This window comes from Heptranchias perlo, chromosome 12 (genome assembly GCF_035084215.1).
Source record: "Heptranchias perlo isolate sHepPer1 chromosome 12, sHepPer1.hap1, whole genome shotgun sequence".
In the NCBI taxonomy this organism is placed as follows: domain Eukaryota; kingdom Metazoa; phylum Chordata; class Chondrichthyes; order Hexanchiformes; family Hexanchidae; genus Heptranchias; species Heptranchias perlo.
Window position 1 is genome coordinate 63765442 of NC_090336.1, and position 27726 is coordinate 63793167.

At 43.9% G+C, this 27726-nt stretch overlaps 1 protein-coding gene across 2 annotated transcripts in view; it reads left to right on the forward strand.

The window, feature by feature from the left end:
* The first annotated feature begins 340 nt into the window (after nucleotides 1-340).
* The window catches only part of olfml1 (olfactomedin-like 1), a 28113-nt gene continuing 727 nt past the window's right edge, over nucleotides 341-27726 (forward strand). Inside the window, exons 1-3 of one of the 2 annotated variants that reach the window (XR_010964613.1) lie at nucleotides 341-544; nucleotides 3347-3629; nucleotides 18016-19845. Coding sequence is in view for 1 of the 2 variants with exons in the window: in XM_067994219.1 (XP_067850320.1) it covers nucleotides 413-544; nucleotides 3347-3629; nucleotides 18016-18800 (1200 nt within the window). In the remaining variant the exon portion in view is untranslated. Of the gene's footprint in view, nucleotides 545-3346; nucleotides 3630-18015; nucleotides 22440-27726 lie in introns of those variants that run through there. The other variant, XM_067994219.1, reaches the window with a different exon arrangement.

Below are 27726 nucleotides of genomic sequence, written 5' to 3' on the forward strand. Positions count from 1 at the left end.
AGTAGGTATGGCGTAGACTTTGCCTGTGTCTTGCAATGTAATTAAAATGCCTTTATTTTTTTTCGTTGCCTTTTGCTGTTTTATTTGGCTGGTTCTGAGCCTGCATGAGTCATTCCTATACACATGGAAACAATTAAGACCTGGGAAAAAAAATACATTCTGACTCCACGAACAAATGCATCCTTCATACACAGTCGGTGAGTTTTGTCTGTTTAAGCTATTAAGTACTGACTTACCAGCTCTGGGGTATTGAGTATTTCAAATGCGTCGGCTTTTTTAACTTCTCCGCATAAATTTGAACCATTGTATCTTGTTGCCTGTTTGCAGAACAAGTGAAAACTGAAACCTCAATCAAATCAGTAGGGGTGGCTTTCATTCGGTGTCCTTGAATTTCTGGGAGAAGATTCCAATCATGGTAGATTGGGTCCTATCACCAAGGCTGTTGATGTTTTTGGTTTTAACTCAAACCTTTGGACAGGCCCAAAGGATGTCTCAAGATGCTTTGCTCATGCAGTACATTGAGAGACGCATCATGATACTGGAGGTAGGTGATACAATCAAAGTCGTGTATACCTCACGTGCCTTAGAACTTAGACTGAAACAAAACTATAGTCTTGAAACTTCTATTGCCAACATCAACAACTTGCATTTGTAAAGCGTCTTTAATGTGTACTCGCGACATTCCTTTATCAGCTATTTAACAGTGGTGTCCTATACCAGTAAAAAAATTCAGTGAAAGCATTTATTATTCTGAACAGAGCAGAAAAAAAGCCTTTTTAACATTATGAGGGGTTTTGATAGAGTAGATAGGGAGAAACTGTTTCCAGTGGCAGGAGGGTCAGTAACCAGAGGGTAAAGATTTAAGGTAATTGGCAAAAGAAGCAGAGGGGAGACGAGGAGGAATTTTTTTACGCTGTGAGTTGTTATGATCTGGAAGGCACTGCCTGAAAGGATGGTGAAAGCAAATTCAATAGTAACTTTCGAAAGGAAATTGGACATATACTGTACTTGAAAAGGAAACATTTATAGGGCTATGGGGAAACAACAGGGAGAGTGGAACTAATTGGACAGCTCTTTCAAAGAGCCAGCACAGGCATGATGGGCCGAATGGCCTCCTTCTGTGCTGTAAGATTCAATGATTCAGTGATTCTATGGTGAGTATAACAGGCTTAGAAAAATCGGGTGACTATAGACCTATAGTTCCCAAAGCTGTCCACCGATGGCGAGATCCAATGTGATTGACACTTAATTGCCCTCTGAAGACACTCAGTTGTATCAAACTGCTACAAAGAATACAGACAGCAGTGGCTCAAGAATAAGGCCCACCACCACCACCTTCTCAGGGCAACAAGGGAGGGGCAATAAATGCTGGCCTTGCCAGAGACACCCACATCCTGAGAATGAATAGCAATAAAAAAAGTTATGTTCTCAATATAGAGGAGACTGCATCATTGGCTCTGAATACAGTATGCTAAATGGGAGGAAGTACATTGATGTCTCATGTGGAACAAATATTTGGGGCCCTGGACAATAGCGTAGGAAGAAGTGAGCAGGTGTTGCTTCTGACGTGGGTCCTCTATAGGTAAGGTATAGAACTCCCAATGAGAGCGGGCAGAAAGTACAATGGGCTGAATGGCCTCCTCCTGTGCTGTACCTACTATGATAAGGTCTAGTGACAGCCTTCATGCCTTTCTGCTCTTTTAATCAGCTCTTGATTAAACTGATGCCGGAAGAAGTCATCAGAGAAACATTTCCATCTTAGTGGCTAGCACAAAAAAAACCCCAGTTTCATCCTTCAAAAATACACTTCCCGTCAGCCCATCATTGTTCATTATTGATGGTGGTCGTGAAGACAACCGCTGTGAAACCTTTCTGCTGTACTAAAGAATTGATTGGAGATGTAAAAAGAGCAAATCTGAAGGGGAACTGGTTATTACAAACTGGTCATGACGATTATGAAGTTTGTATCCCATGCAAATGCTGCAAGAAGCTAAATGTTTCTCGTTATGTATTCCAGTAATATTGAAGTAACAGAATGCTTTCACCAGAGGCCATAAACATCAATATTTATTTTATTAACTTTTTTATTGTTATATCAAGTTCAGAGCAGAAGAGCAATTATAAAATAACTCATCAAATTATGTTGAGAAGTACTGAGCAGGGTCTTTCTTCGGGTTTCTAAGCTTGGTCTTGCCAATATTGCTCAATGAATTATTTCTTAATATCCAGCAGTTGGTTTGTCCATATATTGAACCAAGAAAGGGTTAAATTATGAGGACAGGTTGCATAGACTAGGCTTATATTCCCTCGAATATAGAAGATTAAGGGGTGATCTAATTGAGATGTTTAAGATGATTAAAGGATTTGATAGGGTTGATAGAGAGAAACTATTTCCTCTGGTGGGGGCGTCCAGAACAAGGGGACATAACCTTAAAATTAGAGCTAAGCCGTTCAGGATTGATGTCAGGAAGCACTTCTTCACACAAAGGTGTAGTTGAAATCTGAAACTCTCTCCCCCAAAAAGCTGTTGAGGTTGGGGGTCAATTGAAAATTTCAAAGCTGAGATTGATAGATTTTTGTTAGGTAAGGGGATTAAGGGTTACAGAACCAAAGCAGGTAGATGGAGTTAAGATACAGATCAGCCATGATTTAATTGAATGGCAGAACAGGCTCGAGGGGCTGAATGGCCTCCTGTTCCTATGTTTCTATGAAAGTTACCGATGTGGAGATGTCTGCTAAAAATAGCACAGGTGAATATACTAGACATGTACACAACTCCCAGAACTATAGTTGTAGGCAAAGTACCAGAGACCTACATATATCAATAGTGCTTCTCTATAGTACATAGAATCATAGAATCTTACAGCACAGAAGGAGGTCATTCAGCCCATCATGCCTGTGCCTTTGAAAGAGCTATCCAATTATTCCATTAACTCTTTCCCCATAGCCCTACAATTCTCTCCCCTTAAAGTATTTATCTAATTCCTTTTGAAAGTTACTATTGAATCAGCCTCCACCGTCCTTTCAGGCAGTGCATTCCAGATCATAACAACGCACTGCTTAAAAAAATGTCTCCTCATCTCCCCCGGTTCTTCTGCCAATTACCTTAAATCTGTGTCCTCTGGTTACCGACCCTTCAGTCAGTGGAAACATCATCTAATCACATCCTACTGCTTTTATTTCAGGTAATGTTGAATTAATGACATGGTTCCTCTAATAACTCCACTAATTTCTTGCACAAAATACCATTTTTACGTTCGCTGCATCGTCTGATCTTTGTTGACAGGAAGTCAAACACTTGACACTGCTAAAGCTTGCTCTTCTATTAATTCATTTTTAACAATAGGACAGGCTGGAGAAATGTAACCAGGACATGAACAAGTACGTTAGAGAGTTCAGAGACTTCCGGAAAGAAATCACAGTTCGGTTGGATGGGTTGAATATTTACAAAACTGAGTTCAAGAATGAGGTGGACCTTATAGGATCCAGGATCGAGAGGATTGAAAGGGACATTGATTATCTGGAAGCACAGCAGCCAACTCAGCCATGTATGGAAGTCGATGAAAAGTTAGTTGAAGAGCAGATCCAGCAAGCGGAGAAGAAAAAAGCCAAACTTAGGATGGCTTCAGGTGAGAGCTGTTCATTTACCTTCTTTTTGTGGCAATGATTTGCTCCCCTTTTCTCTTGAAGAAACTGCCTTTTTTCCTTTTAACTTGTTCTCGGGATGTGGGTGATTCTGGCAGGGCCCAGTTGTCCTGAAAAGGTGTTGGTGGGCTTTCTTCTTGAACCACTGCAGTCATATTATTGTGCTTTGCGGCGATTATTTTTAAAATTAAATAAACGGCTCCCTAGGCCATTTCAGGGGGTGTTAAGTCTCAACCAAGCACTGAAGAGTCACTTGTCGGTCGGAGGAGGTTGGGGTAGCAGGTTCCCTTCCTTGATGGACGCGGGTGAACTGATTGAGTTTTGCCAACAATTCAGCAGCTTTCATGGTCACTTTGTTGTTCTCAGCCCTTGGGTTTATTGAACGGAATTTCACAACTTACCATGGAGGCATTTGAATTCATGATCATTGAGTTGCTAGCCCAGTACCATAACCAGCCAATACCACACACTGCCATACCCAGACTACATTACTGCTGGGACATGTTTCAGGGGAGCTGTCAGCCTTCCAATACCTAAAGAAAGAAAGACTTGCATTTATACAGCGCCTTTCATGATCTCAGGACGTCCCAAAGCACTTCACAGCCAATGAAGTACTTTTTTGAAGTATTGTAATGGAGGAAATTGCACTATTGTAATGAAGTGAATACCTCACTTGAATGGCCATGTATGAACTAGAATGGTGAGAGTCGGCAGCCTAGTCAGGTTTTTAAGGGTATCACAGCCACCTTCTGAGTCAGAGGCGAGAGTGCTACCAACTGAATCATGGCTGACACCTGACTCTTAACACCCTCTGAAGTGGCCTAGCTAGCTAGCCATTTAGTTGTCAGGGCTACTTGAGATGGGTAATAAATGGAGGTTTCCCTGTGTTGTCCACACAACAGACCATGTGAGAATAATGTGAACACATTCACATCCTACCAATACATGGTGCACTATCTGTGTCGGCCGTGGCTCAGTGGGTAGCACTTTCACCTCTGAGTCAGAAGGGTATGGATTCAAGTTCCAGTCCATGGACTTGAGCTCATAATCTAGGCTGACACTCCCAGTGAGTGCAGTACCAAGGGAGCGCTGTGCTGTCTATCAGTATGAGATGTTAAACTGAGGCCTCGTCTACCCTCTCAGGTGGATATAAAAGATCCCAAGGCACGATTTCGAAGAAGAGCAGGGGAGTTCTCCCTGGTGTCCTGGCCAATATTTATCCTTCAACCAACACCTAAAAACAAATGATCTGGCCATTACCTCTTCACTGTTTGTGGGATCTTGCTGTGCACAAATTGGCTGCCGCGTTTCCTACATTACAACAGTGACAACACTTCAAAAAGTACTTCATTGTCTGTAAATCGCTTTGGGACATCCCGAGGTTGTGAAAGGCGCTGTATAAATGCAAGTCTTTCCTTTCTTTTTTGGAGCTCCACCTTTTTGTTCTTCTAGTTTTGCATCAAAGTTGAAAGATCTGTCAACACATCTTTAACTGGTGACCTTACGATGTAACCAAATCAGCAGGACATCATTTCGCACACCTCTAAGATCCTAGTAACATGTTTTCCAAGGCATATTACCAACCCACAGTCTCCCTTTTAAGTCTTCAGTCAGCAGGGAACTGCGCCCACGCAGAGAGAACTAGGCCAGATTGTCTAACTGCAGCAGGATTAATGAGATGCACCGACATTTACTTCACTGATGCCAGCTTTAGAACTGGACCCCCTGCCCAGTCTCCAACTTTAACTCCAGCAACACTTTCTGAGCACATATCACGACCTTCTGATGTTGCAAGCCTTTCTATAAAATCAAACTGGCAAGGAGTCAAGTGAAGACCAAAGGCGAAGACACACTTTCCTCATTTAGACGTGTGACCACCTGTTAAACAATCGATCAACGTTTTCTTCAGAAAAGCTGAACCTGTTCCTTTGACTTTCTCATCCTTTTTACAATAAAATAACACTTTAGATGTCAGCCTTGGCTCAGTGGATAGCACTCTCGCCTCCAACTTAGAAGGTCATTGGGTTCAAGTCCCACTCCAGAGACTTGAGCACATAATCCAGGCTAATATGCCCAGTGCCAGTACTGAGGGAGTGCTGCACTGTAGGAGGTGCCACCTTTCAGATGAGATGTTAAACCGAGGCCCCGTCTGTCCTCTCAGGTGGATGTAAAAGATCCCATGACACTATTTGAAGAAGAGCAGGGGAGTTCTCCCCGATGTCCTGGCCAATATTTATCCATCATCCAACATCACTAAAACAGATGATCTGGTCATTACCTCTTCACTGTTTGTGGGATCTTGCTGTGCGCAAATTGGTTGTCGCGTTTCCTACATTAAAACAGTGATTACGCTTAAAAAAGTACTTCATTGGCTGTAAATTGCTTTGGGACGTCCTGAAGTCGTGAAAGGCTATATAAATATAAGTTCTTTCTATATAGCATCTCGTCATGATGAAACATCAAAAAAGTGCTTCACACACAATGAATTGCCCTGAATTATACACTGACTATTCTTATCCAGGATAACAACAACAAACTTAATAACTTACATTTATGTTTTGTCACGCTTTGTGATTTTATGGACTGGTTTCCAAAAAAAGGATTTGGAAATAAGAGTTGCATTTAAGTGTTGTAAAGACAAATGTATTTACATTAGCTTAAAAGAAAGGCACTGACAAAAAGGTGATTAAAATGCTAATGAGTTAGGCTTTGAAGCTGTTACCCCATGGGTAATAAGCAATTCGTTAGCCTGGCTCTCTAATCAATAAATATCTCACACACATTGTGTTGGTAGGTCCCTGGTTCCTGGACTCTGGTTCCAGTCACTCAGCCGTAGTGGTCTGGCACTGGGTCCTACTCTCTTGTGTTGTGAGCGTAGCAAGATTAATAAAAAGTTTAATAAAAAGGGACTTCAACTATCCTAATATAGACTGGGATAGTAATAGTGTAAAGGGCAAAGAGAAACATAAGAAATAGGAGCAGGAATAGGCCACACGGCCCATTGAGCCTGCTCCGTCATTCATTAAGATCATGGCTGATCTTCGACCTCAACTCCACTTTCCCGCTCGATCCCCATATCTCTTGATTCCCTTACAGTACAAAAATCTAGCGATCTCTGTCTTGAATATACTCAACAACTGAGCATCCAAAGCCCTTTGGAGTAGAGAATTCCCGTGAAGAAATTCCTCCTCTTCATAAGAAACATAGAGGGGGAGGAATTTCTGTGTTCAGGAGCACTTCCGGCCCAACGAGAAAGGAGGCATTGCTGGATCTGGTTCTGGGGAATGAGGTGGGTCAAGTGGAGCAAGTGACAGTGGGGGAACATTTAGGGAACAGTGATCATAGTATCATAAGGTTTAGATTAGTTATGCAAAAGGACAAGGAGCAATCTAGAGTAAAAATACTCAATTGGAGGTGGGCCAATTTCAGTGGCTTGAGAATGGACCTGGCCGGGGTAAATTGGAATCAAAGATTAGGAGGCAAAACTGTAATCGAACAATCAGCAGCCTTTAAGAGGAGATGGTTCGGGTACAATCTAGGTACATTCCCATGAGGGGGAAAGATAGGACAACCAAAGTCAGAGTTCCCTGGATGATGAAAGAGATAGAGAGTAAGATGAAGCCGAACAAGGGGACATATGACAGATGTCAGATTGATAATACAAGTGAGAACCAGGCTGAATTTAGAAAGTACAGAGGAGAAGTGAAAAAGGAAATAAAAGGGGCAAAGAGAGATTATGAGAATAGACTGGTGGTTAACATAAAAGGGAATCCAAAAGTCTTCTATAGGCATATAAATAGTAAATAGGTAGTAAGATGAGGGGTGGGACTGATTATGGACCAAAAAGGAGATCTATGCATGGAGGCAGAGGACATGGCTGAGGTACTAAATGAATACTTTGCATCTGTCTTTACCAAGGAAGGAGATGCTGCCAAAGTCACAGTAAAAGAGGAGGTAGTTCAGATACTGTATGGGATAAAAATTGATAAAGAGGAGGTACTGGAAACATTGGACGTACTTAAAGTAGATAAGTCACCCGGTCCGGATGGGATGCATCCTAGTTTGCTGAGGGAAGTAAGGGATAAAATTGCGGAGGTACTGGCCATAATCTTCCAATCATCCTTACATACAGAGGGGATGCCAGAGGACTAGAGAGTTGCAAATGTTACACCCTTGTTCAAAAAAGGATGTGAGGATAAACCCAGCAACTATAGGCCAGTCAGTTTAATCTCAGTAGTGGGGAAGCTTTTAGAAATGATAATCCGGGACAGAATTAATAGTCATTTGGACAAGTATGGATTAATAAAGGAAAGCCGGCACGGATTTGTTAAAGGCAAAGCATATTTAACTAACTTGATTGAGTTTTTTGATGAGGTAACAGAGAGGGTTGATGAGGGCAATACAGTTGATGTTGCGTATCTGGACTTTCAAAAGGCGTTTGATAAAGTGCCACATAATAGGCTTCTCAGCAAAATTGAAGCCCATTGAATAAAAGGGGCAGTGGCAGCATGGATGCAAAGTTTGGCTAAATGACAGGAAACAGACAGTAATGGTGAATGGTTCTTTTTTGTACTGGAGGAAGATGTACAGTGGTGTTCCCCAGGGGTCGGTACTAGGACCACTGCTTTTTTGATATATATTAATAACTTGGACTTGGGTGTACAGGGCACAATTTCAAAATTTGCAGATGACACAACATTTGGAAGTGTAGAAAACAGTGTGGAGTATAGTAATAGACTTCAAGAGGATATAGACAGGCTGGTGGAATGGGCGGACACATGGCAGATGAAATTTAACGCAGAGAAGTGCGAAGTGATACATTTTGGCAGGAAGAATGAGGAGAGACAATATAAACTAAATGGTACAATTCTAAGAGGGGTGCAGGAACAGAGAGTCCTGGGGTTATATGTGCACAAATTGCTGAAGGTGGCAGGGCAGGTTGAGAAAGTGGTTAAAAAAGCATACAGGATCCTGGACTTTATAAATAGAGGCATAGAGTACAAAATCAAGGAAGTTTTATGTTGAACCTTTATAAAACAGTGGTTCGACCACAACTGGAGTATTGTGTCCAATTCTGGGCACCGCACTTTAGGAAGGATGTGAAGACCTTGAGAGGGTGCAGAAAAGATTTACTGGAATGGTTCCAGGAATGAGGGATTTCAGTTACATGGATAGAATGGAGAATCTGGGATTGTTCTCCTTAGAGCAGAGAAGGTTGAGAGGAGATTTGATAGAAGTGTTCAAAATCATGAAGAATTTAGATAAAGTAAATAAAGAGAAACTGTTCCCGTTGGCAGAAGGGTGAAGAACCAAAGGACACAGATTTAAGGTGATTGGGAAAATAACCAAAGGCGGCATGAGGAAAAACTTTTTTACGCAGCGTGTAGTTATGATCTGGAATGCGCTGCCTGAAAGAGTGATGGAAGTCAATTCAATTGTGGCTTTCAAAAATGAATTGGATAAATATTTGAAGGGAAAAAATTTGCTGGACAATGGAGAAAGAGTGGGGGAATGGGACTAACAGGATTGCTCTTACAAAGAGCTGGCACGGGCTTGATGGGCCAAATAGCCTCCTTCTGTACTGTAACCATTCAATGATTCTATGATTCTATGAAAGTGAGACAGAAACACAGGAAGTCAGTTAGGCTTTTAAACAGAAAGCTGCAAGGGCAAATTTTCACTAGGCTCAGATGAAAAATGCAGTCTGGTGGTTAGGAGTTTTTATGTTTAAGTCAAGCAGGACTATTCACTGATGTGGGGAAGCATTGCGTATTGATTATTTTTGTATCACTACACGAAAACAATTTGTACTGTTGGATTAAGTGAGCCTGACCATAACTGTTGCTCTCTAAGTTCATTTGCTGTGAAACAAAACAGTTTAACTTTTCACATCTGGCCTTGTCTTACCAGATAGTTTATCGATCTGCCTTCAAGAAGGTTAAAGAGGCACATATGAAAGATATAAGTGTTCAGTTCTGATCATACCCCTATGTTACGCCAATGTATCTAGAAAGGCTCAGGAATTCCCTCCCTAAACCGCTCCACTTCTCTACCTCTCTCTTCTCCTTTAAGATGCTCCTTAAAACCTACCACTTTGACCAAGCCTGTCCTAATATCTCCTTATGTGGCTTGGTGTCAAATTGTGTTTGACAATGCTCCTGTGAAGCGCCTTGGGATGTTTTACTACATTAAAGACACTATATAAATGCGAGCTGTTACTGTATAAGTAGATATTGGGCAGTATGGGTCTACTCTAGAATGTAAGGGATCCACTTACTGGTGTGACTGATGTCACTGAACCTCTGCAGGTATGTATGGTGGACCTGAATTTGTAACAAGGCCCTCGATCACCTGCTCCCAGTAAGGAGCCACTGTCAAAAGGAGCACAGATAAGAGAATCGTCATTGCAATGTTATAGCCCTGAGCGGAGCTCATTGCTGGAGATGCAGGATTGGTAAATTTACCCTTTAATGTAAACATCCCAAAGCATTTCACAGAGATGAAACCAGATATTCAGCAATGAAGGAGAAGAGTATAGGGTGATGACCAATCCCTTGGTCAAAGAGTTATGTTTTTAGCAGTCATTTGAAGGAGAGGGGAGAGGTAGCAAGGCAGACAGACGTAGTAAACGTGTTCCAGAGTGTGGGAGCAAAATGGCTAAAGGTTCTGTCTCTAAAGAGGAGCAGAGAGGGGGGAATGTACTGCTTGCCGATATTAGAAGAACAGAGGGCATGTGCTGGCACGCACAGCTAATGAGGGGGGCAGAGCCAGAGAGGTGAGTCCATGGAGGGACTTGCAGATGAGGACTAGGATTGCGAATTCAATGCATTGGGGGATGAGAAGCCAATAAAAGTTGATGAGGACACGACTCCTATGGGTTTTAAAAACCCAATAATTGCTTGCGGTGTTGAAAATTGTAGGTCCCAGAACGTGTGGGTTCTCAGATTAGATTTGTACCATGCTTGGGGGGCCTGTTATGAAATGTGAGCACAAATGAGGAGTGCGCCTCTCTTACAGCACCACCACTGGTGGGAGGTTGTAACTGCAGAGTGACAAGTTTACATAGACAGTTCCAGTTATAAATGTGGATATAGGAATTTATAATAGAAATTGAAAAATATGACAAATTGGACAGAATGTATGACATTAAATTGCACCCTGCAATTATCCCCTGCCCTATAATCGCCTTCACCTCTAGACTATGGCAATGACATTTCCAACAAGAGAGAGTCTAACCACCTTCCCTTGATATTCAATGGTATTACCATCGCCGAATCCCCAACCATCAACATCCTGGGGGTCACCATTGACCAGAAACTTAACTGGACCAGACACATTAATACTGTGGCTACAAGAGCAGGTCGGAGGCTGGGTATTCTGCAGTGAGTGACTCACCTCCTGACTCCCCAAAGCCTTTCCACCATCTACAAGGCACAGGTCAGGAGTGTGATGGAATACACTCCACTTGCCTGGATGAGTGCAGCTCCAACAGCACTCAAGAATCTCGACACCATCCAGGACAAAGCAGCCCGCTTGATTGGCACCCCATCCACCACCCTAAACATTCACTCCCTTCACCACCGGCACACTGTGGCTGCAGTGTGTACCATCCACAGGATGCACTGCAGCAACTCGCCAAAGCTTCTTAGACAGCACCTCCCAAACCTGCGGCCTCTACCACCTAGAAGGACAAGGGCAGCAGGCACATGGGAACAACACCACCTGCACGTTCCCCTCCAAGTCACACACCATCCCGACATGGAAATATATCGCCGTTCCTTCATCGTCACTGGGTCAAAATCCTGGAACTCCTGAGCTAACAGCACTGTGGGAGAATCTTCACCACACGGACTGCAGCGGTTCAAGAAGGCAGCTCACCACCACCTTCTCAAGGGCGATTAGGGATCGGCAATAAATGCCGGCCTTGTCAGCGACGCCCACATCCCATGAACGAATAATAAAAAAAAACACTTGTGTTTGCTCTTTGGGGGTAATTTTGACGGTGGACGAAAGTGTAAAACGTGCGATTTCAGATCAGCTGGCGGCTATACACCTCTCCCAATTTAATTAATGAAACTGAGGAGGACCTCACCATGAAATCGAGTTGATCTTGACTCTCCATGTGCAACCCCATTGGAGATTGACTAGTACATAGACATAGAATTTACAGTACTGAAACAGGTCATTCAGCCCAACTGGTCTGTGCCGGTGTTTATGCTCCACACGAGCCTCCTCCCCCCCTTCTTCATCTAACCCCATCAACATATCCTTCTATTCCTTTCTCCCTCATGTGTTTATCTCACTTCCCCCTAAATGCATCTATGCTATTTGCCTCAACCACTCCCAGAGGGCTGTGGATGCTCAGTCGTTGAGTATATTCAAGACTGAGATCGATAGATTTTTGGACGCTATTGAAATCAAGGGATATGGGGATAGGGCAGGAAAATGGAGTTGAGGTCGAAGATCAGCCGTGATCTTATTGAATTTTGGAGCGGGCTCGAGGGACCGTGTGGCCTACTCCTGCCCTATTGGTTATGTTCTTATGTTCCTATGTAGCAAGTTCCACATTCTCACCACTTTCTGGGTAAAGATGTTTCTCCTGAATTCCTTATTGGATTTATTAGTGACTATCTTATATTTGTGGCCTTTAGCTTTGGACTCCCCCACAAGTGGAAACATCTTCTCTACGTCTATACTATCAAGCCTCTTTATCTCAAGGGGACTGGAATACAATGGGGTGGGAGTTATGTTACAATTGTATAAAGCTCCAGTTAGACTCTGTTGCGTTCTGGACACTACACTTCAGGAAGGATATATTGGCCTTGGAGAGGATTCAGCACAGATTCACCAGAATGACACCGGGGCTAAAATGGTTAAATTATGAGGACAGGTTGCTTAGACTAGGCTTGTATTCCCTCGAGTATAGAAGATTAAGGGGTGATCTAATTGAGGTGTTTAAGATGAATAAAGGATTTGACCGGGAAGATAGAGAGAAACTATTTCTTCTGGTGGGGAAATCCAGAACAAGCGGGCATAACCTTAAAATTAGAGCTAGGCCGTTCAGGGGTGATGTCAGGAAGCACTTCTTCACACAAAGGGGAGTGGAAATCTGGAACTCTCTCCCCCAAAAAGCTGTTGAGGCTGGGGGTCAATTTTTATTAGGCAAGGGTATTAAGGGTTACGGAACTAAGACGGGTAGATGGAGTTAAGATACAGATCAGCCATGATCTAATTGAATGGTGGAACAAACTCAAAGGGCTGAATGGCCTCCTCCTGTTCCCATCTAGGAAAATATCACTAAGGTTCATCACCAGACATGTCCAGAGCTGTGAACGGTTTGATTTCACATGGTTCAAGGTTACTTGCCCAACTGTAATCTTTGCTGCAGTCTGTTTCCAATTCCCAGTCCGAATCACACATTCAGGTCATGATTCCAGCCATTGCGAACATGTGGTTCCAATTGCAGTTCCTGGAATTGGATCACAGCCTTACCCAACGTAATGCAAGACAAAACAAATAAGGTTTGCAAAACATTGCCATTAATCACTGGGTTAAAAATCCTTGTATTGTACTGGTTTTAAAACATTGATACTAGTTGATGTGTTTTAATATGTTAATAGTAGATGTCAGCCTTGGCACCGTGTGTAGCACTCTTGCTGCTGAGTTAGAAGGTTGTGGGTTCAAGTCCCACTCCAGAAACTTGAGCACACAAGTTTCAGTGCAGTACTGAGGGAGCACTGCATTGCCAGAGGTGCTGTCTTTCAGATGAGATAATAAACTGAGGTCCTGTCTGCCCTCTCAGGTAGACATAAAAGATCCCACAGCCCTATTCAATGGAGGAGCATGGGAGTTCTCCCTGATTGAATGGCGGAGCAGGCTCGAGGGGCTGAATGGCCTACTTCTGCACCTATCTCTTATGGTGTTTTACATTCAAGGCTGAGTTAGACAAATTTTTGATCAGCAAAGGGAGTCAAAGGATATGGGGAAAAGGCGGGAAAGTGGAGTTGAGGTAAAAATCAAATCAGCCATGATCTCATTGAATGGCGGAGCAGGCTCGAGGGGCCAAATGGCCTTCTCCTGCTCCTATCTCTTATGGTCTTATGGTCTTTTATAGTGTCCTGGCCAATATTTATCCCTCAATCAACATCACTAAAAAAAACAGATTATCTGGTCATTTATCTCATTGCTGTTTGTGGGACCTTGCTGTGCTCAAATTGGCTGCTGCATTCCCCACATTAAAACAGTGACTACATTTCAAAAGTATTTCATTGGCTGGGAAGAGTTTTGGGATGTCCTGAGGTCGTGAAAGGTGCTATATAAATGTTGCACTTCTTCGAAATAGTGCAAAGGGATCTTTAACATCCACCTGAGAGGGCAGACAGGGCCTCGGTTTAATGTCTCATCCGAAAGACAGCACCTCCGACAGTGCGGCACTCCCTCAGCACTGCACTAGATTGTCAACCTAGATTTTGTACTCATGTTTCTGGAGTGGGCCTTGAACCCACGATCTTCTGACTTTAAATTCACTGGATCCCAGTGACATTTTTGAACATATTTATCAGCTTTTTCAAATCAGTAGTCTATCTTGAACCTTCAAAGAGAGGTAGTCAGCCCAGAAGGCTTCCATAGATGGTGAGAAAATGGAAAGAATCATAATGGAAGGAAATTATTTATAGTTTAGCACAGCACTTGCGAGCCATTAATTATTTTTTACTATATGAGCAGTTATACCGTCCACCTGCTGTATTACGGTTTAATAAATTATTTGGCAGTTAAAGCTTGAGACAAAGTTTAATGTAGAATACTCTGCTGTTTTTCAAAGACAATGAGGGTTAAACTGGGTTAGGACAATAACTGGATGCAGATACCGTGATCTGTAATTAACCCTCAGGCAGGACGAGCCACTCATCCGGCCTTAGTACTTACCTGAAAGCAGCGTTGCAAATTAGCGTTGACACGAGGATTGAAGGACATTTGCACTTTTCACCAGCAGGGGAGCCCCAATCTCTTAAAGGCAGGATGTCTCACATCCTCCAATCTGCACGCCAGACCTCACCAATCTGCCAGTCCGAGTTGGTACCAGGCCTGCGAGAGTGCGTGCACCAAGATTCTCTGCTGATGCAGTGGAGGCCTTGATGCAAGAGGTGGTCAGATGGAGGGGCATCCTATGTCCGCAGTGGGAGGGTGGGAGGAAGAGGCCCTCCAGGCATATGCTCAAAAGGCAGTGAGAGGCAGTAGGGGAGGCAGTAAATGCCAGGTGCACAGCACCACGAACATGGAGGCAGTGCAGGAAGAAGCTCAATGCTTTGCCATGAATGGTCAAGGTGAGTGAGGTCAACTGTCTTGGGCATTTCCTACCAACTGCACCACTAGCCGCATCCACTGCTCCACACACTACACCCCCCATCACCCACATACCAACAAACTCTTTCAATCAGTACTCAACTCTGCCAATCAGATGCTTCCTCTCAACCTCACACATTACCACTGTTTCAAGATGCACACCCACAACTCACAGGTCACATACACTGGCAGCTATTCAACCATGACAGGCACATCATCCATGACACATCCCGCTTTCTTGCAGGAGAAGATGGTGCATTAAAGGAGGCAGCAAGTGGCAGTGGCATTTTGCCCCTCGAGCCTGTTCTGTCATTCAATGAGATCATGGTGGACCTGTGATCTAACTCCATAAACCCACCTTAGCCCCATATCTCATAATACCCTTGGTTCACAGAAATCTATCAATCTCAGATTTAACATTCACAATTGAGGTAGCATCAACTGACATCTGCAGAAGAGCTTTATAAACTTCTCACACCCTTTGAGTGTAGAAGCATTTCCTAACTTCACGCCTGCACGTCCTGGCTCTAAATGTTAGGCTATGTCCCCTTGTCCTAGTATTCAAGTATGGGATACCTCCAAAAACAGTTATAAATGCATCAGCAGCCAAAAGTAATAATCCAGCAACTAACTTGTAAATCCTGCATGGTCTTTTTAAATAGCGCTGGTGGGGGGTCCTCCAGGTGGTCACGGTTAAGACTGTACGTTGAGTGGAGCGTTAAGTCCCAAAATAGTGTCTATCACTTTAAATCAGCATTGCACACTGATCGAACGCATATTCTCCCTACTTTACGTGCTGCAGGCGTTTGTTATTTGCACATGCGCTAAACCCAAGATGGCGTCCGGCACACATCACGCTAGAAGCGTGCGTGCGTATCCAAGATGCCATCTTTGATGTTCGGGAGGCCACGTAGCGCTGAAACAACGGGCACTAGACGGCCCAATTTCCAGCCCAATGAGTCTCATATGAAGGCACGGGATGTAATTGTGGGGGGTGGTGGGTGGAGAGTGGGGGTGGGGGGGGCACCCCATTGACGCCCAAGGCCCGCCTGATGCCATATTCGGACAGGCCTGTAAATGGACAAACAGCCCGTCCACCTGAAACAGGCATCAGACCGCTTTTCTAAAGCACATTATCTGGTCATTATCAGATTGCTGTTTGTGGGATCTTGCCGAGCGCAAATTGGCTGCCACGTTTCCTACATTACAACAATGACTATGCTTCAAAATACTTAATTGGCTGTAAAGCACTTTGGGATGTCCTGAGGTCATGAAAGGGCTAGCATAAGAACGGTTAATGCGTTTGTCTGAAATCTCTCTCTGCCTTATTTCAGTAGACATGTTAACATATTCAAAGTAAATTCAAGGCCAATATATTTACGCAATTTTGACAGGGATGAATCCTTTTATGTGCAGCTAAGGTGTCAGCCATGGCTTTGTGGTTAGCACTCCTGCCTCTGAGTTAGAAGGTTTGTGGGTTCACAGCCCCACTCCAGAGACTTGAGCCCAAAATCCACACTGACACACCCAGTACAGTACTGAGGGAGTGCTGCTCTGTTGGTGGATGCCATCTTTCAGATGAGACTTTAAACCAAGGCCTCAGGTGAACTCAAAAGATCCCATGGGACTATTTCGAAGAAAAGTTGGGGTGTTCTCCCTGGTGTCCTGACCAATATTTATCCCTCGATCAACATTACTAAAACAGATTATCTAATTATTATCACATTGCTGTTTGTGGGAGCTTGCTGTTTGTAAATTGGCTGCCGCATTTCATACATTACAACAGTGACTTCATCTTGATAGTACTTCATTGGTTGTAAAGCGCTTTGGGATTGTGAAAGATGCTATGTACATAAAATTACATAGAACGTACAGCACAGAAACAGGCCATTCAGCCCAACTGGTCTATGCCGGTTTTTATGCTCCACATGAGCCTCCTCCCACCCCTCTTCATCTAACCCTATCAGCATATTCTTCTATTCCTTTCTCCCTCATGTGTTTATCTAGCTTCCCCTTAAATGCATCTATACTATTCGCCTCAACTACTCCTTGTGGTAGCGAGTTCCACATTCTCACCACTCTCTGGATAAAGAAGTTTCTCCTGAATTCCCCATTGGATTCATTAGTGACTATCTTATATTTATGGCCCCTAGTTTTGGTCTCCCCCGAAAGTGGAAACATCTTCTCTAGATCAACCCTATCAAACCCTTTCATAATCTTAAAGACTTCCATCAGGTCACCACTCAGCTTTCTCTTTTCTATATAAATGTAAGTCTTTCTTTTTTTCTACTTAAGTTACAAAATTGGCGAAAAGACAGACATTTTAATTTTGTTAGTTTTGAAGTAATGTTTGTTTTTTTTTAACTTCGCTGCAGCAAATGCTCCTGCAGTCCACAGGGGGCTACTTGCCTGGTGGTACTCGCCCCTCCCTATCTCTGTAACCTCCTCCAGCCATAAAACCCTCTGAGAGCTGTCTGCTCCTTCAATTCTTGCCTTCTGTATTTCCCCGATTTTAATCGCTCCACCATTGGCGGCCGTTCCTTCACTACCTAGGCCCTAAGCTCTGGAATTCCCTCCCTAAACCTCTCTGCCTCTCTACCTCTCTCTCCTCCTTTAAGATGCTCCTTAAAACCTACCTGTTTGACCAAGCTTTTCGTCACCTGCCCTAATATCTCCTTATGTGGCTCGGTGTCAAATTGTGTTTGATAATCGCACCTATAAAGTGCCTTGGGATGTTTTACTACATTAAAGGAGCTATATAAATGCAAGTTGTTGTTGTTGATATTACTCTGAGTTCGAGGCAGATGTATTCAACAGTTGCTTCAGTCATTACCAGCCACCCAATGCTGGATGAGGACTAATGCAAGAAAGCAAAGTGTCTCAAACGTGCCATCTCGTCTTATCATAAAAAAACAGCTTTCACAGTGATCTCTACATAATAAACTTATCGGTCTTCAGACTCTCAATCTCAAAGAGTTTCGACTAATTATCTCATTTCTTTTTATCTTTTTTTTTGGTCCCCTGCAGATTGTGACATCCTGCTTGCTGGCATTAAGTCGTTGAAGATTGTTAAGAAAGTGGGCCAGAAGCAAGGCTCTTGGATAAAAGATCCAGCTCGTGACGTTCAGAAGATTTATTTCTTAAGCGGGACCAGCGGCAACGCTCTTTCCGAGTTCGGCAGCATTAAGGCCTTTGCAGAGAGCGCTGGCAGGCAGTCAGGAAGGAAAGTGGTCCTCCCCTTCTCCTGGCAGGGGACAGGCCACGCAGCCTACAATGGCTCCCTGTACTTTCACAGGAACGGCACCTTGAACGAAATCGTGAAGTACAACGTCCGCAACAAGACAGTCAGCGACCGCATGCTGCTGCAGGGGGCGGGCCATGCCCCGGCCTACCAGCTCTCACCCTACACCTTCATCGACCTGGCCGTGGACGAGCAGGGCCTATGGGCCATCCACACGGAGCCAGAGGACGGTGGGACCATCGTCATCACCAAGATTGACCATGGCAGCCTGGCGGTGGAGCACTCCTGGGACACCTTATGCTCCAGCAAGGGGGCCGAGGCCGCCTTCATGATCTGTGGCACCCTTTACGTGGTATATAACGCCCATTACGGCGGCCGCTCTCAGGTCCAGTGCCTCTACGATGTGACTGATGTCGTGACCAGCGCCGATATCCCGGCCCTTTACTTCCCCAAGCGCTACGGCAGGCATTCCATGATTCACTACAACCCCCGGGAGCACCAGCTCTACGCCTGGGACGATGGCTATCAGACAATCTACAAATTCATCACAAAAAAGAAACTTGAAAACTGACCTGATTTCCAGTAACTTTCATCTTTTGGTTTAACACTTGCATATATAAGTGGCCCGAATTGCTGACCAATGGTTATCTTGCTTATGACTAAACAATTTTATATAACCCCAAACTGAACAACTTTAGTTGGCTTTATATTCTTTAATCCCCTGAAGGCTCTTCACCATCTACAAGGCGCAAGTCAGGAGTGTGATGGAATACTCTCCACTTGCCTGGATGAGTGCAGCTCCAACAACGTTCGAGAAGTTCGACACCATCCAGGACAAAGCAGCCCGCTTGATCGGCACCCCATCCACCACCTTAAACACCGATTCCCTCTACCACCGGTGCACTGTGGCTACAGTGTGTACCATCTACAGATTAGGCAACTCGCCAAGGCTCCTTCGACAGCACCTCCCAAACCCGCGACCTCCACAACCTAGATGGACAAGGGCAGCAGGTACATGGGAAAAACACCACCTGCACATTCCCCTCCAAGTCACACACCATCCTGACTTGGAAATATATCGGCCATTCCTTTGCCGTCACTGGGTCAAAATCCTGGAACTCCCTTCCCAACAGCACTGTGGGAGAACCTTCACCACTCGGACTGCAGCGGTTCAAGAAGAAGGCCCACCACCACTTTCTCAAGGGGCAACAAAGGATAGGCAATAAATGCCGGCCTAGCCAGCGATGCCCACATCCCAAGAATATTGTCAATTAGTTCTGATAAAAATTACAAAGAACAAATGCTAATAATACACAGCAAGTCCACCCACATCTGTAAAGAGAAAAGGGAGGTGACGACACCCACATCTGTAAAGAGAACAGGAAGGTGGCGACACCCACATCTGTAAAGAGAACAGGAAGGTGGCGACACCCACATCTGTAAAGAGAACAGGGAGGTGATGACACCCACATCTGTAAAGAGAACAGGGAGGTGACGACACCCACATCTGTAAAGAGAACAGGGAGGTGACGACACCCACATCTGTAAAGAGAACAGGGAGGTGGCGACATCCTGTTCAGGTGAAGAGAACAGGGAGGTGACGACACCCTGTTCAGGTGAAGAGAAGAATATCTTTGCTGTTTTTAGATGCTGATGGATCTGCTGTGTATTACCAGTCACCTTGGCCCTAAATTTCTGCAGGAGATTGTCCTGATCTCCCGCCGAAACTTCTACCCCCTACCCCACCCGAGCAAAACGACATAAACGGTTTCTTCAGAGGACCTCCTGTCAAAGTTGTGGCAGGATACGCGGGGAGAACTCCCCTGGGCCCTTTCTGTTTTTATTTCATGAGTTCGTGGCTCTGTTGTGCACTTTGCACGCAGTAGTCAAGAGTCAGGGCTGTCGCCTCCTGTCTCAGAGAGGCAGTTAATGGGTTAAATGGCCAGCGAGCAACTTTTGATTTTCTTGAAGAGGCTGGAAAGAGGTGACGAGGATTGGGTGATGTATGAGGTCCTGTCAAAGTGAGTGGGCACTAAAAGAGCAGACTCTTGACTTGCATCTCTTGTTCTCCCCTCTCTCCCCTCCCCCCTCCACCCTTAGTTTGTTCCATCCTATTAAGAGACTTACTTAGCTCCTGGTTCCCAGTCCTGACAGAGGCTCGATCCCCACCCTAAAAGATTAACCCTGTTTCCCTCTACTTTTCATTTCCATTTCCTGGGGCGTTATTTTTTTTCTGTTAGTTTAGGATTTTTTTTTTGTTGTGCACTTTCCCACTTTAAAATCTTGTGAAGTTGCAACCCATTCACAAAGGTGATGCAGTCTTCACCACTCGTACCGCCCACACTTATGACGGGTGACCGTCTATACCAGGCCAATTAACCATAACCTTTCTCCATCACAGTGACAAAGGCACCACTTTCAACGTATTGTGCACGCCGGCTGTTTCGGGCAATTCGCACCCTCGTTAAAGTGCGATTAATTTAATCCTCTCTACACACAGTTTTAAAAGCTCCGCTGATTTCAGGCAAATTGAAATGTTTGTTAAATGTCTTTGTATTGTCAAGTATTCACCTGAGGAGCTGAGTGCCTTGGTAGTGCTGTGTGGCTGTTTGTATTGGGGAGTGTGACCGAGTGTCAGGATTACATGTATTCACCAGCCAGTGCTCGGGCTGTAGGATCTCATTGTCTTTTTCTCCATCCTCTGTCACCGTGCCTGTGTCCCCTCATCTCTTCAGGATGTAGGGGACTCCTACATGAACAAAGGTAGAGCTGGAAGCCCAACCGTTGATTTTAATGGAACTGATTATCAGGTGTGTGCTATAACTGGCGGCCCATGCGATTCCGCCTATTAACGTGCCCAATTTCAGCCTCCACTGTCTTTATTCCACAATTTACCGTCCGCTGCTTACAGCAGGCAAATTGGGTTAGCACCAACGCACTTGCTATCAGTGGTGAGGACTGTACCACACACCTGGCCCACAGAATGCACCGTCTACACACAATGATCAGAAAGAATTTAATAAGAATCTTTTTTGCCTAAAAGTGAGTTAAGCCCAGACTGTGCTCTTCAGTCTTCTGATTCCAGCCCCCCTGTATGTACCCTACTCCCAACTCTCTGCTCCACCGTCAATGGCAGGCCCCTCAGCCACTTTGGCCCCACTCTTCCTGGACCCTCCTTCACCTCGCTACCTTTTAAACCAACCTTTAAAAACTTCCTCCAAGCCTATCTCTTTGACCTTGTTTCAAGCCACCTGTCAAAACTCTCCGGCTACTGCCCAACATCCTCCGTAAAACACCTTGTAACATTTACTGTGTTAAAGAGGATAGAATTCTCTCTGATTTGCTGCCCCACCCCACTTCACCCTGTTCCTTTTAAACTCATCTCTACTTTGTCACTAAAGTGAGTGAACAGTGACAAATATACCCTTAAGGGTCAAATGTCATTACCATAGTGTCTTTTATTAATTTGTTCTTGAGTTATGGGCAATACTGGCAAGCCAGTATTTATTGTCCATCCCTAGTTGCATTGAGAGCATTGGGAGTCAATCATGCAGCGTGGGATTGGAGTGACATGTAGGCCAGACTGGGTATGAGTGGCAGGTTCTCATCTCTGAACCACATCTGTGAACCAGATGGGTTTTTACAGCAATTCAGGAACATGGCCATTTTATTCCTGGTGTCAGTCCACAAATGACCAGTTTATTGAATTCTATTTCACACTACCCCACTGTTACTCCTTGAATCCAGTATCAGACTCCTGAAAACTGAACATGGGAGGCTGAATGGATTCTGAGTCTAGTACCCACAGATCTAACAATGATGGCCCTGGTTAACTAGATAAAGGATGCTTTCTTCTGTCCCATGAGAAAGAACCGCATCTCTTGCTCATCCAGCCAAAATCAGAAGCTCATTCTTGTGGCAAGTTGAAGATGTGAAAATATGGGACCAGCAGACACCAAAACCATCTATAATATATGAAAAATCTTACGTCAGTGTGCACTTCCAATATATGTCCACATCTTCAATGGAAATGTCTATGCCACACTGTAGTTATACCCTCCTGCCAATGGCGGCAATGTAGCAAATCAATTTTGTATCTCCCAGCTCCCCAGCCTGTACTGTAGACAATATCTTCTCCTGCGACCAAACTCTGCTTCTCAGATTCCTGTAAGTTTTGCTATTTAAATATAAATAATAACAGAACACCAGAGTATAGTATTTTTTTTATTTGTTCTTGGGCATTTATTGTCCATCCCTTGTTGCCCCAGCAATTGTGTATACAGATGAATGGCTTGCTAGGCCACTTCAGAGCACGTTCATTAAGAGTCAAGTGCCTAGTGTGGGGCTGGTGAGGGCCAAGTAGGGACAGCAGGTTCCCTTCCCTGAAGGACACTAGCGAACCAGTTGGGTTTTTACAACAATCCAGCGGCTTTCATGGTCATTTTTCTGGTGCCAGATTAATTGAATTCAGTTTCACAACTTGCATATTTAAACTCATAACCTCTAGCATTGCTAATCCAGAACGTTAGCCACTACACTACCATAACCTAAATAAATATAAGAAGCTGAGAGGTTGTTTCCCCTGGCTGGAGAGTCCAGAACTAAAGGGCATAGTCTCAGGATAAGGGGTCCATTTAAGACTGAGATGTGGAGGAATTTCTTTACTCAGAGAGTTGTGAATCTTTGGAATTCTCCACCCCAGAGGGCTGTGGATGCTGAGTTGTTGAGTATATTCAAGGCTGAGATAGATAGATTTTTGGACTCTAGGGGAATGAAGGGATATGGGGATCGGGCGGGAAAGTGGATTTGAGGTCGAAGATCAGCCGTGATCTTATTGAATGGCGGAGCAGGCTCGAGGGGCTGTCTGGCTTTCTTCTGATCCTTTTTCTTATGTTCTTATGTTCTTATAACAGGATACGTGACTTTAAAATGAGGACTGAATTACATCTGTGCACCTTACAAATTATTCCCCTGCCCTCTAACCCTCACTTCATCCGAAGACTACACCTGGTCCTCACTCTCCATGTTCAATCCTACGGGAGATCGACTAGTAAGATTAAACGACTAAAGATTAAACTTACAAAATTCAGGAAAATTATTCATCGTGGTTGATTGTACCATTGTGGACCAAAAGTTACTTTTAATTTCTTGCCCCATTCTGAAAATAATATTACAACTCCCACTCCCACTGTCAGAGGTGGTTGAAAGAAAATAGAACTAGATGTTTGATTCAGTTCCATCGGATTGAGTACTGGGCCCACTTTTGTTCTCAGTATATACATATATGATTTGGAATTCGGCAAACGGGAACACAATCTTGTTGAAGACAGAAGGTGAGGGTGTGGCAATCGGCGAGTAGGACTGTAAAAGAATTTAGGGCCACATAGACATGTTAATAGAATGGGCAGACAGGTGGCAGATGCAATTAAATCAGGATAGGTTTGACGAAGTGCATTTCAGGAGGAAATGCATTCAATGGAAAGATGCTTAAGGGTGTAGGTGAACATAGACTCCATGGAATTCCAATACATATATACGGTTTCTATAGTTATATAAAAAGAAAAAGGGTGGCTAAGTCAAACGTAGGTCCCTTAGAGGATGAGACCGGGAAATTAATGGTGGGAAACATGGAGATGGCAAAAATGCTGAACAAATATTTTGTTTCAGTCTTTACGGTAGAGGACACTAAGAATATCCCAACACTGGACAAACAGGGGGCTCTAGGGAGGGAGGAGCTAAATACGATTAAAATCACTAAGGAATTGGTACTCAGTAAATTATTGGGACTCAAGGTGGATAAATCCCCTGGACCTGATGGCTTACATCCTTTGGTCTTGAGGGAAGTGGCAGTAGGGATTGTGGATGCTTTGGTAATAATTTTCCAAAATTCTCTGGACTCGGCAAAGGTCCCAGCAGATTGGAAAACTGCTAATGTAACACCCTTATTTAAAAAGGGTAGTAGGCAGAAGGTTGGAAGTTATAGACCAGTTAGCCTAACACCTGTGGTGGGTAAAAATTTGGAGTCTATTATTAAGGAGACAGTAGCGGAACATTTGGATATACATAATTTAATAGGACAAAGTCAGCATGGCTTTACGAAGGGGAAGTCATGTCTGACAAATTTGCTTGAGTTCTTTGAGGACATAACGTACAGGGTGGATAAAGGGGAACCAGTGGACGTAGTGTATTTAGACTTCCAGAAGGCATTCGACAAGGTGCCACATAAAAGATTATTGCTCAATATAAAGAATCACTGGATTGGGGGTAATATTCTGGCATGGGTGGAGGATTGGTTATCGAACACGAAGCAGAGAGTTGGGATAAATGGTTCATTCTCGGACTGGCAACCAGTAGCCAGTGGTGTTCCGCAGGGGTCGGTGCTGGGTCCCCAACTCTTTACAATCTATATTAACGATTTGGAGGAGGGGACCGAGTGTAACATATCAAAGTTTGCAGATGATACAAAGATGGGAGGGAAAGTAGAGAGTGAGGAGGACATAAAAAACCTACAAGGGGATATAGACAGGCTGGGTGAGTGGGCAGAGATTTGGCAGATGCAATACAATATTGGAAAATGTGAGGTTATGCACTTTGGCAGGAAAAATCAGAGAGCAAGTTATTATCTTAATGGCAAGAAACTGGAAAGTACTGCAGTACAAAGGGATCTGGGGGTCCTAGTGCAAGAAAATCAAAAAGTTAGTATGCAGGTACAGCAGGTGATCAAGAAGGCCACAGAATGTTGGCTTTTATTGCTAGGGGGATAGAATATAAAAACAGGGAGGTATTGCTGCAGGGAGGTGAGACCGCACCTGGAATACTGCATACAGTTTTGGTGTCCATACTTAAGAAAAGACATACTTGCTCTCGAGGCAGTACCAAGAAGGTTCACTTGGTTAATCCCGGGGATGAGGGGGTTGAGTAGATTGGGACTCTACTCATTGGAGTTCAGAAGAATGAGAGGCGATCTTATTGAAACATATAAGATTGTGAAGGGGCTTGATCGGGTGGATGCGGTAAGGATGTTCCCAAGGATGGGTAAAACTAGAACTAGGGGGCATAATCTTAGAACAAGGGGCTGCTCTTTCAAAACTGAGATGAGGAGAAACTTCTTCACTCAGAGGGTAGTAGGTCTGTGGAATTTGCTGCTCCAGGAAGCTGTGGAAGCTACATCATTGAATAAATTTAAAACAGAAATAGACAGTTTCCTAGAAGTAAAGGGAATTAGGGGTTACGGGGAGCGGGCAGGAAATTGGACATGAATTTAAATTTGAGGTTAGGATCAGATCAGCCATGATGTTATTGAATGGTGGAGCAGGCTCGAGGGGCCGATTGGCCTATTCCTGCTCCTATTTCTTATGTTCTTATGTTCTTATACCTGAAAGTGTGAGTACAGATAGATAACACTATTAAAAAGGCCAACAGAATGTTGGGTTTTATAAATAAGGGCATAGAGTTCGAGTGAAGAAGACATGATATATTTGTACAAAGCATTAGTTGGGCCACAGTTACAGTACTGTGTGTAGTTTTGGGCGCCCCATTATAGAAAGGGCTTTAAAGCCATAGAGAGAGTACAATGTAGATTCACTAGAATTATGCCCGGATTGGGAAATTATAGTTATGAGGAGAGACTTAAGGTACTGGAATTATTTCCACTGGAACAGAGAAGGCTAAGAGGAGATTTAATAAAAGTTTTTAAAACTATGTAAGGTTTTGATAGAGTGAATAAGGAAAAGACTATTTCCTCTGCTTAGGAAGTCTGTGATGAGTGTTCAGCAATTTAAAATTGTGCTAAGAATAAGGAGAGAGGTTAGATCAAATGTCTTTACGGAGAGGGTTGTTGGAGCATGGAATGTTTTGCCAAAGGAAATTGTTGAGGCAGAGACCACTGCATCTTTTAAAGAAAAAATTGATAAATATGTGAAGCAGAGAAAGATACAAGAACATGGGGAGAGACCGGGGCAGTGGGATTAGTTTTGGATTGCTCTAGCAATGAACCAGCACAGACATGATGGGTTGAAAAGCCTCCTTCTGTGTGATAAACCTCTCTGGTTTTATGAAGATATTGAAACCAAACTCTACTGTAGGCCATATCCTTGTCACCTACTATACTTAATAGTACTCTTACCTCTGAATTAGAATATCCTGGGTTCAAACCCCACTTCACATAATCGATTGAGATTATTGAGAGAGTGCGGCACTGTCGGAGGTGCCATCCTTTGATTGGTTGAGGTGGATTATGAAGATCCCGTGGCACGATTTGAAGAGGAGCAGGGAGTTGTCCCAGTGTCCTGACCAACATTCCTCCCTGTACCAACACCACCAAAAAACGATTAACCAGCCATTCATCTCATTGTGGAACTCGCTACCACAAGGAATAGTTGAGGCGAATAGCAAAGATGCATTTAAGGGGAAGCTAGAATAACACATGAGGGAGAAAGGAATAGAAGGATATGCTGATAGGGTGAGATGAAGTAGGGAGAGAGGAGGCTCGTGTGGAGCATAAACGCTGGCATAGGCCAGGTGGGTCAAATAGCCTGTTTCTGTGCTGTAGTTTCGATGTAACTCAATGTACATCAGTGTGCTGCACGGTCAGATAAGCTGGCCTAAAAGATACAAGATGGATATGAGGAGGGTGGCCTTGTTTTAGCACTCCAGTACACCCTCCCCAGAGCACAAACCCAGCAAGAGAATAAGATGAAGGAGGAGGTGACCTTGACAGTCTCTGGCATGGTGCACATTGACATCAATCTACAACTGGCTCCTTGTTGATATGAAGCCTGTGAAAGCCAATTTCCCAAGGCCTTGGCTCAGTAGTTTTGCCAGGGTCTGCAGATATAGTTGATAGCATAATGGTGAGCGCAGGAAAGTTGTTTCTGATGCCTGCTGATCTCCCTGGCATGCCTTCTTTCATCTTGGACCACTTTAATCACTGTATTTGTGTTGCATCCAAACCAACCATGTTTATTAACTTTAACTTGTAGCCCATTACAGCTGGCACCTAGGTACCTTTGGCTCACTGGGCTCCCATGATATTGGAAGAACTTCGTAAGCTCATTTTTTCACCAGTTCCTGCTGTGCTGAAGTCCTGTAAATGATTCACCTACGGTCCACTTTCCAGTGAAGTGTCGGCAATAATGGGCTTCAGTGCAGTACTGAGGGAGTGCTGCACTATCGGAGATGCTGTCTTTTGGATGAGACGTTAAATTGAGGCCACATCTGACCTCTCAGGTGGACGTAAAAGATCCCACAGCTAATATTTGAAGTAGAGCAGGGGATTTCTCCCTGGTGTCCGGGTCAATATTTATCACTCAACCAACATTACTAAAACAGATTATCTGGTCATTTATCTAATTGCTTTTTGTGGGAGCTTGCTGTGCAGAAATGGGCTGCTGCTTTTCCTACATTACAACAGTGACTACACTTCAAAAGTAATTCATTAGTTGTGGAGCACTTTGGGATGTCCTGAGGTCATGAAAGGTGCTATATAAATGCAAGTT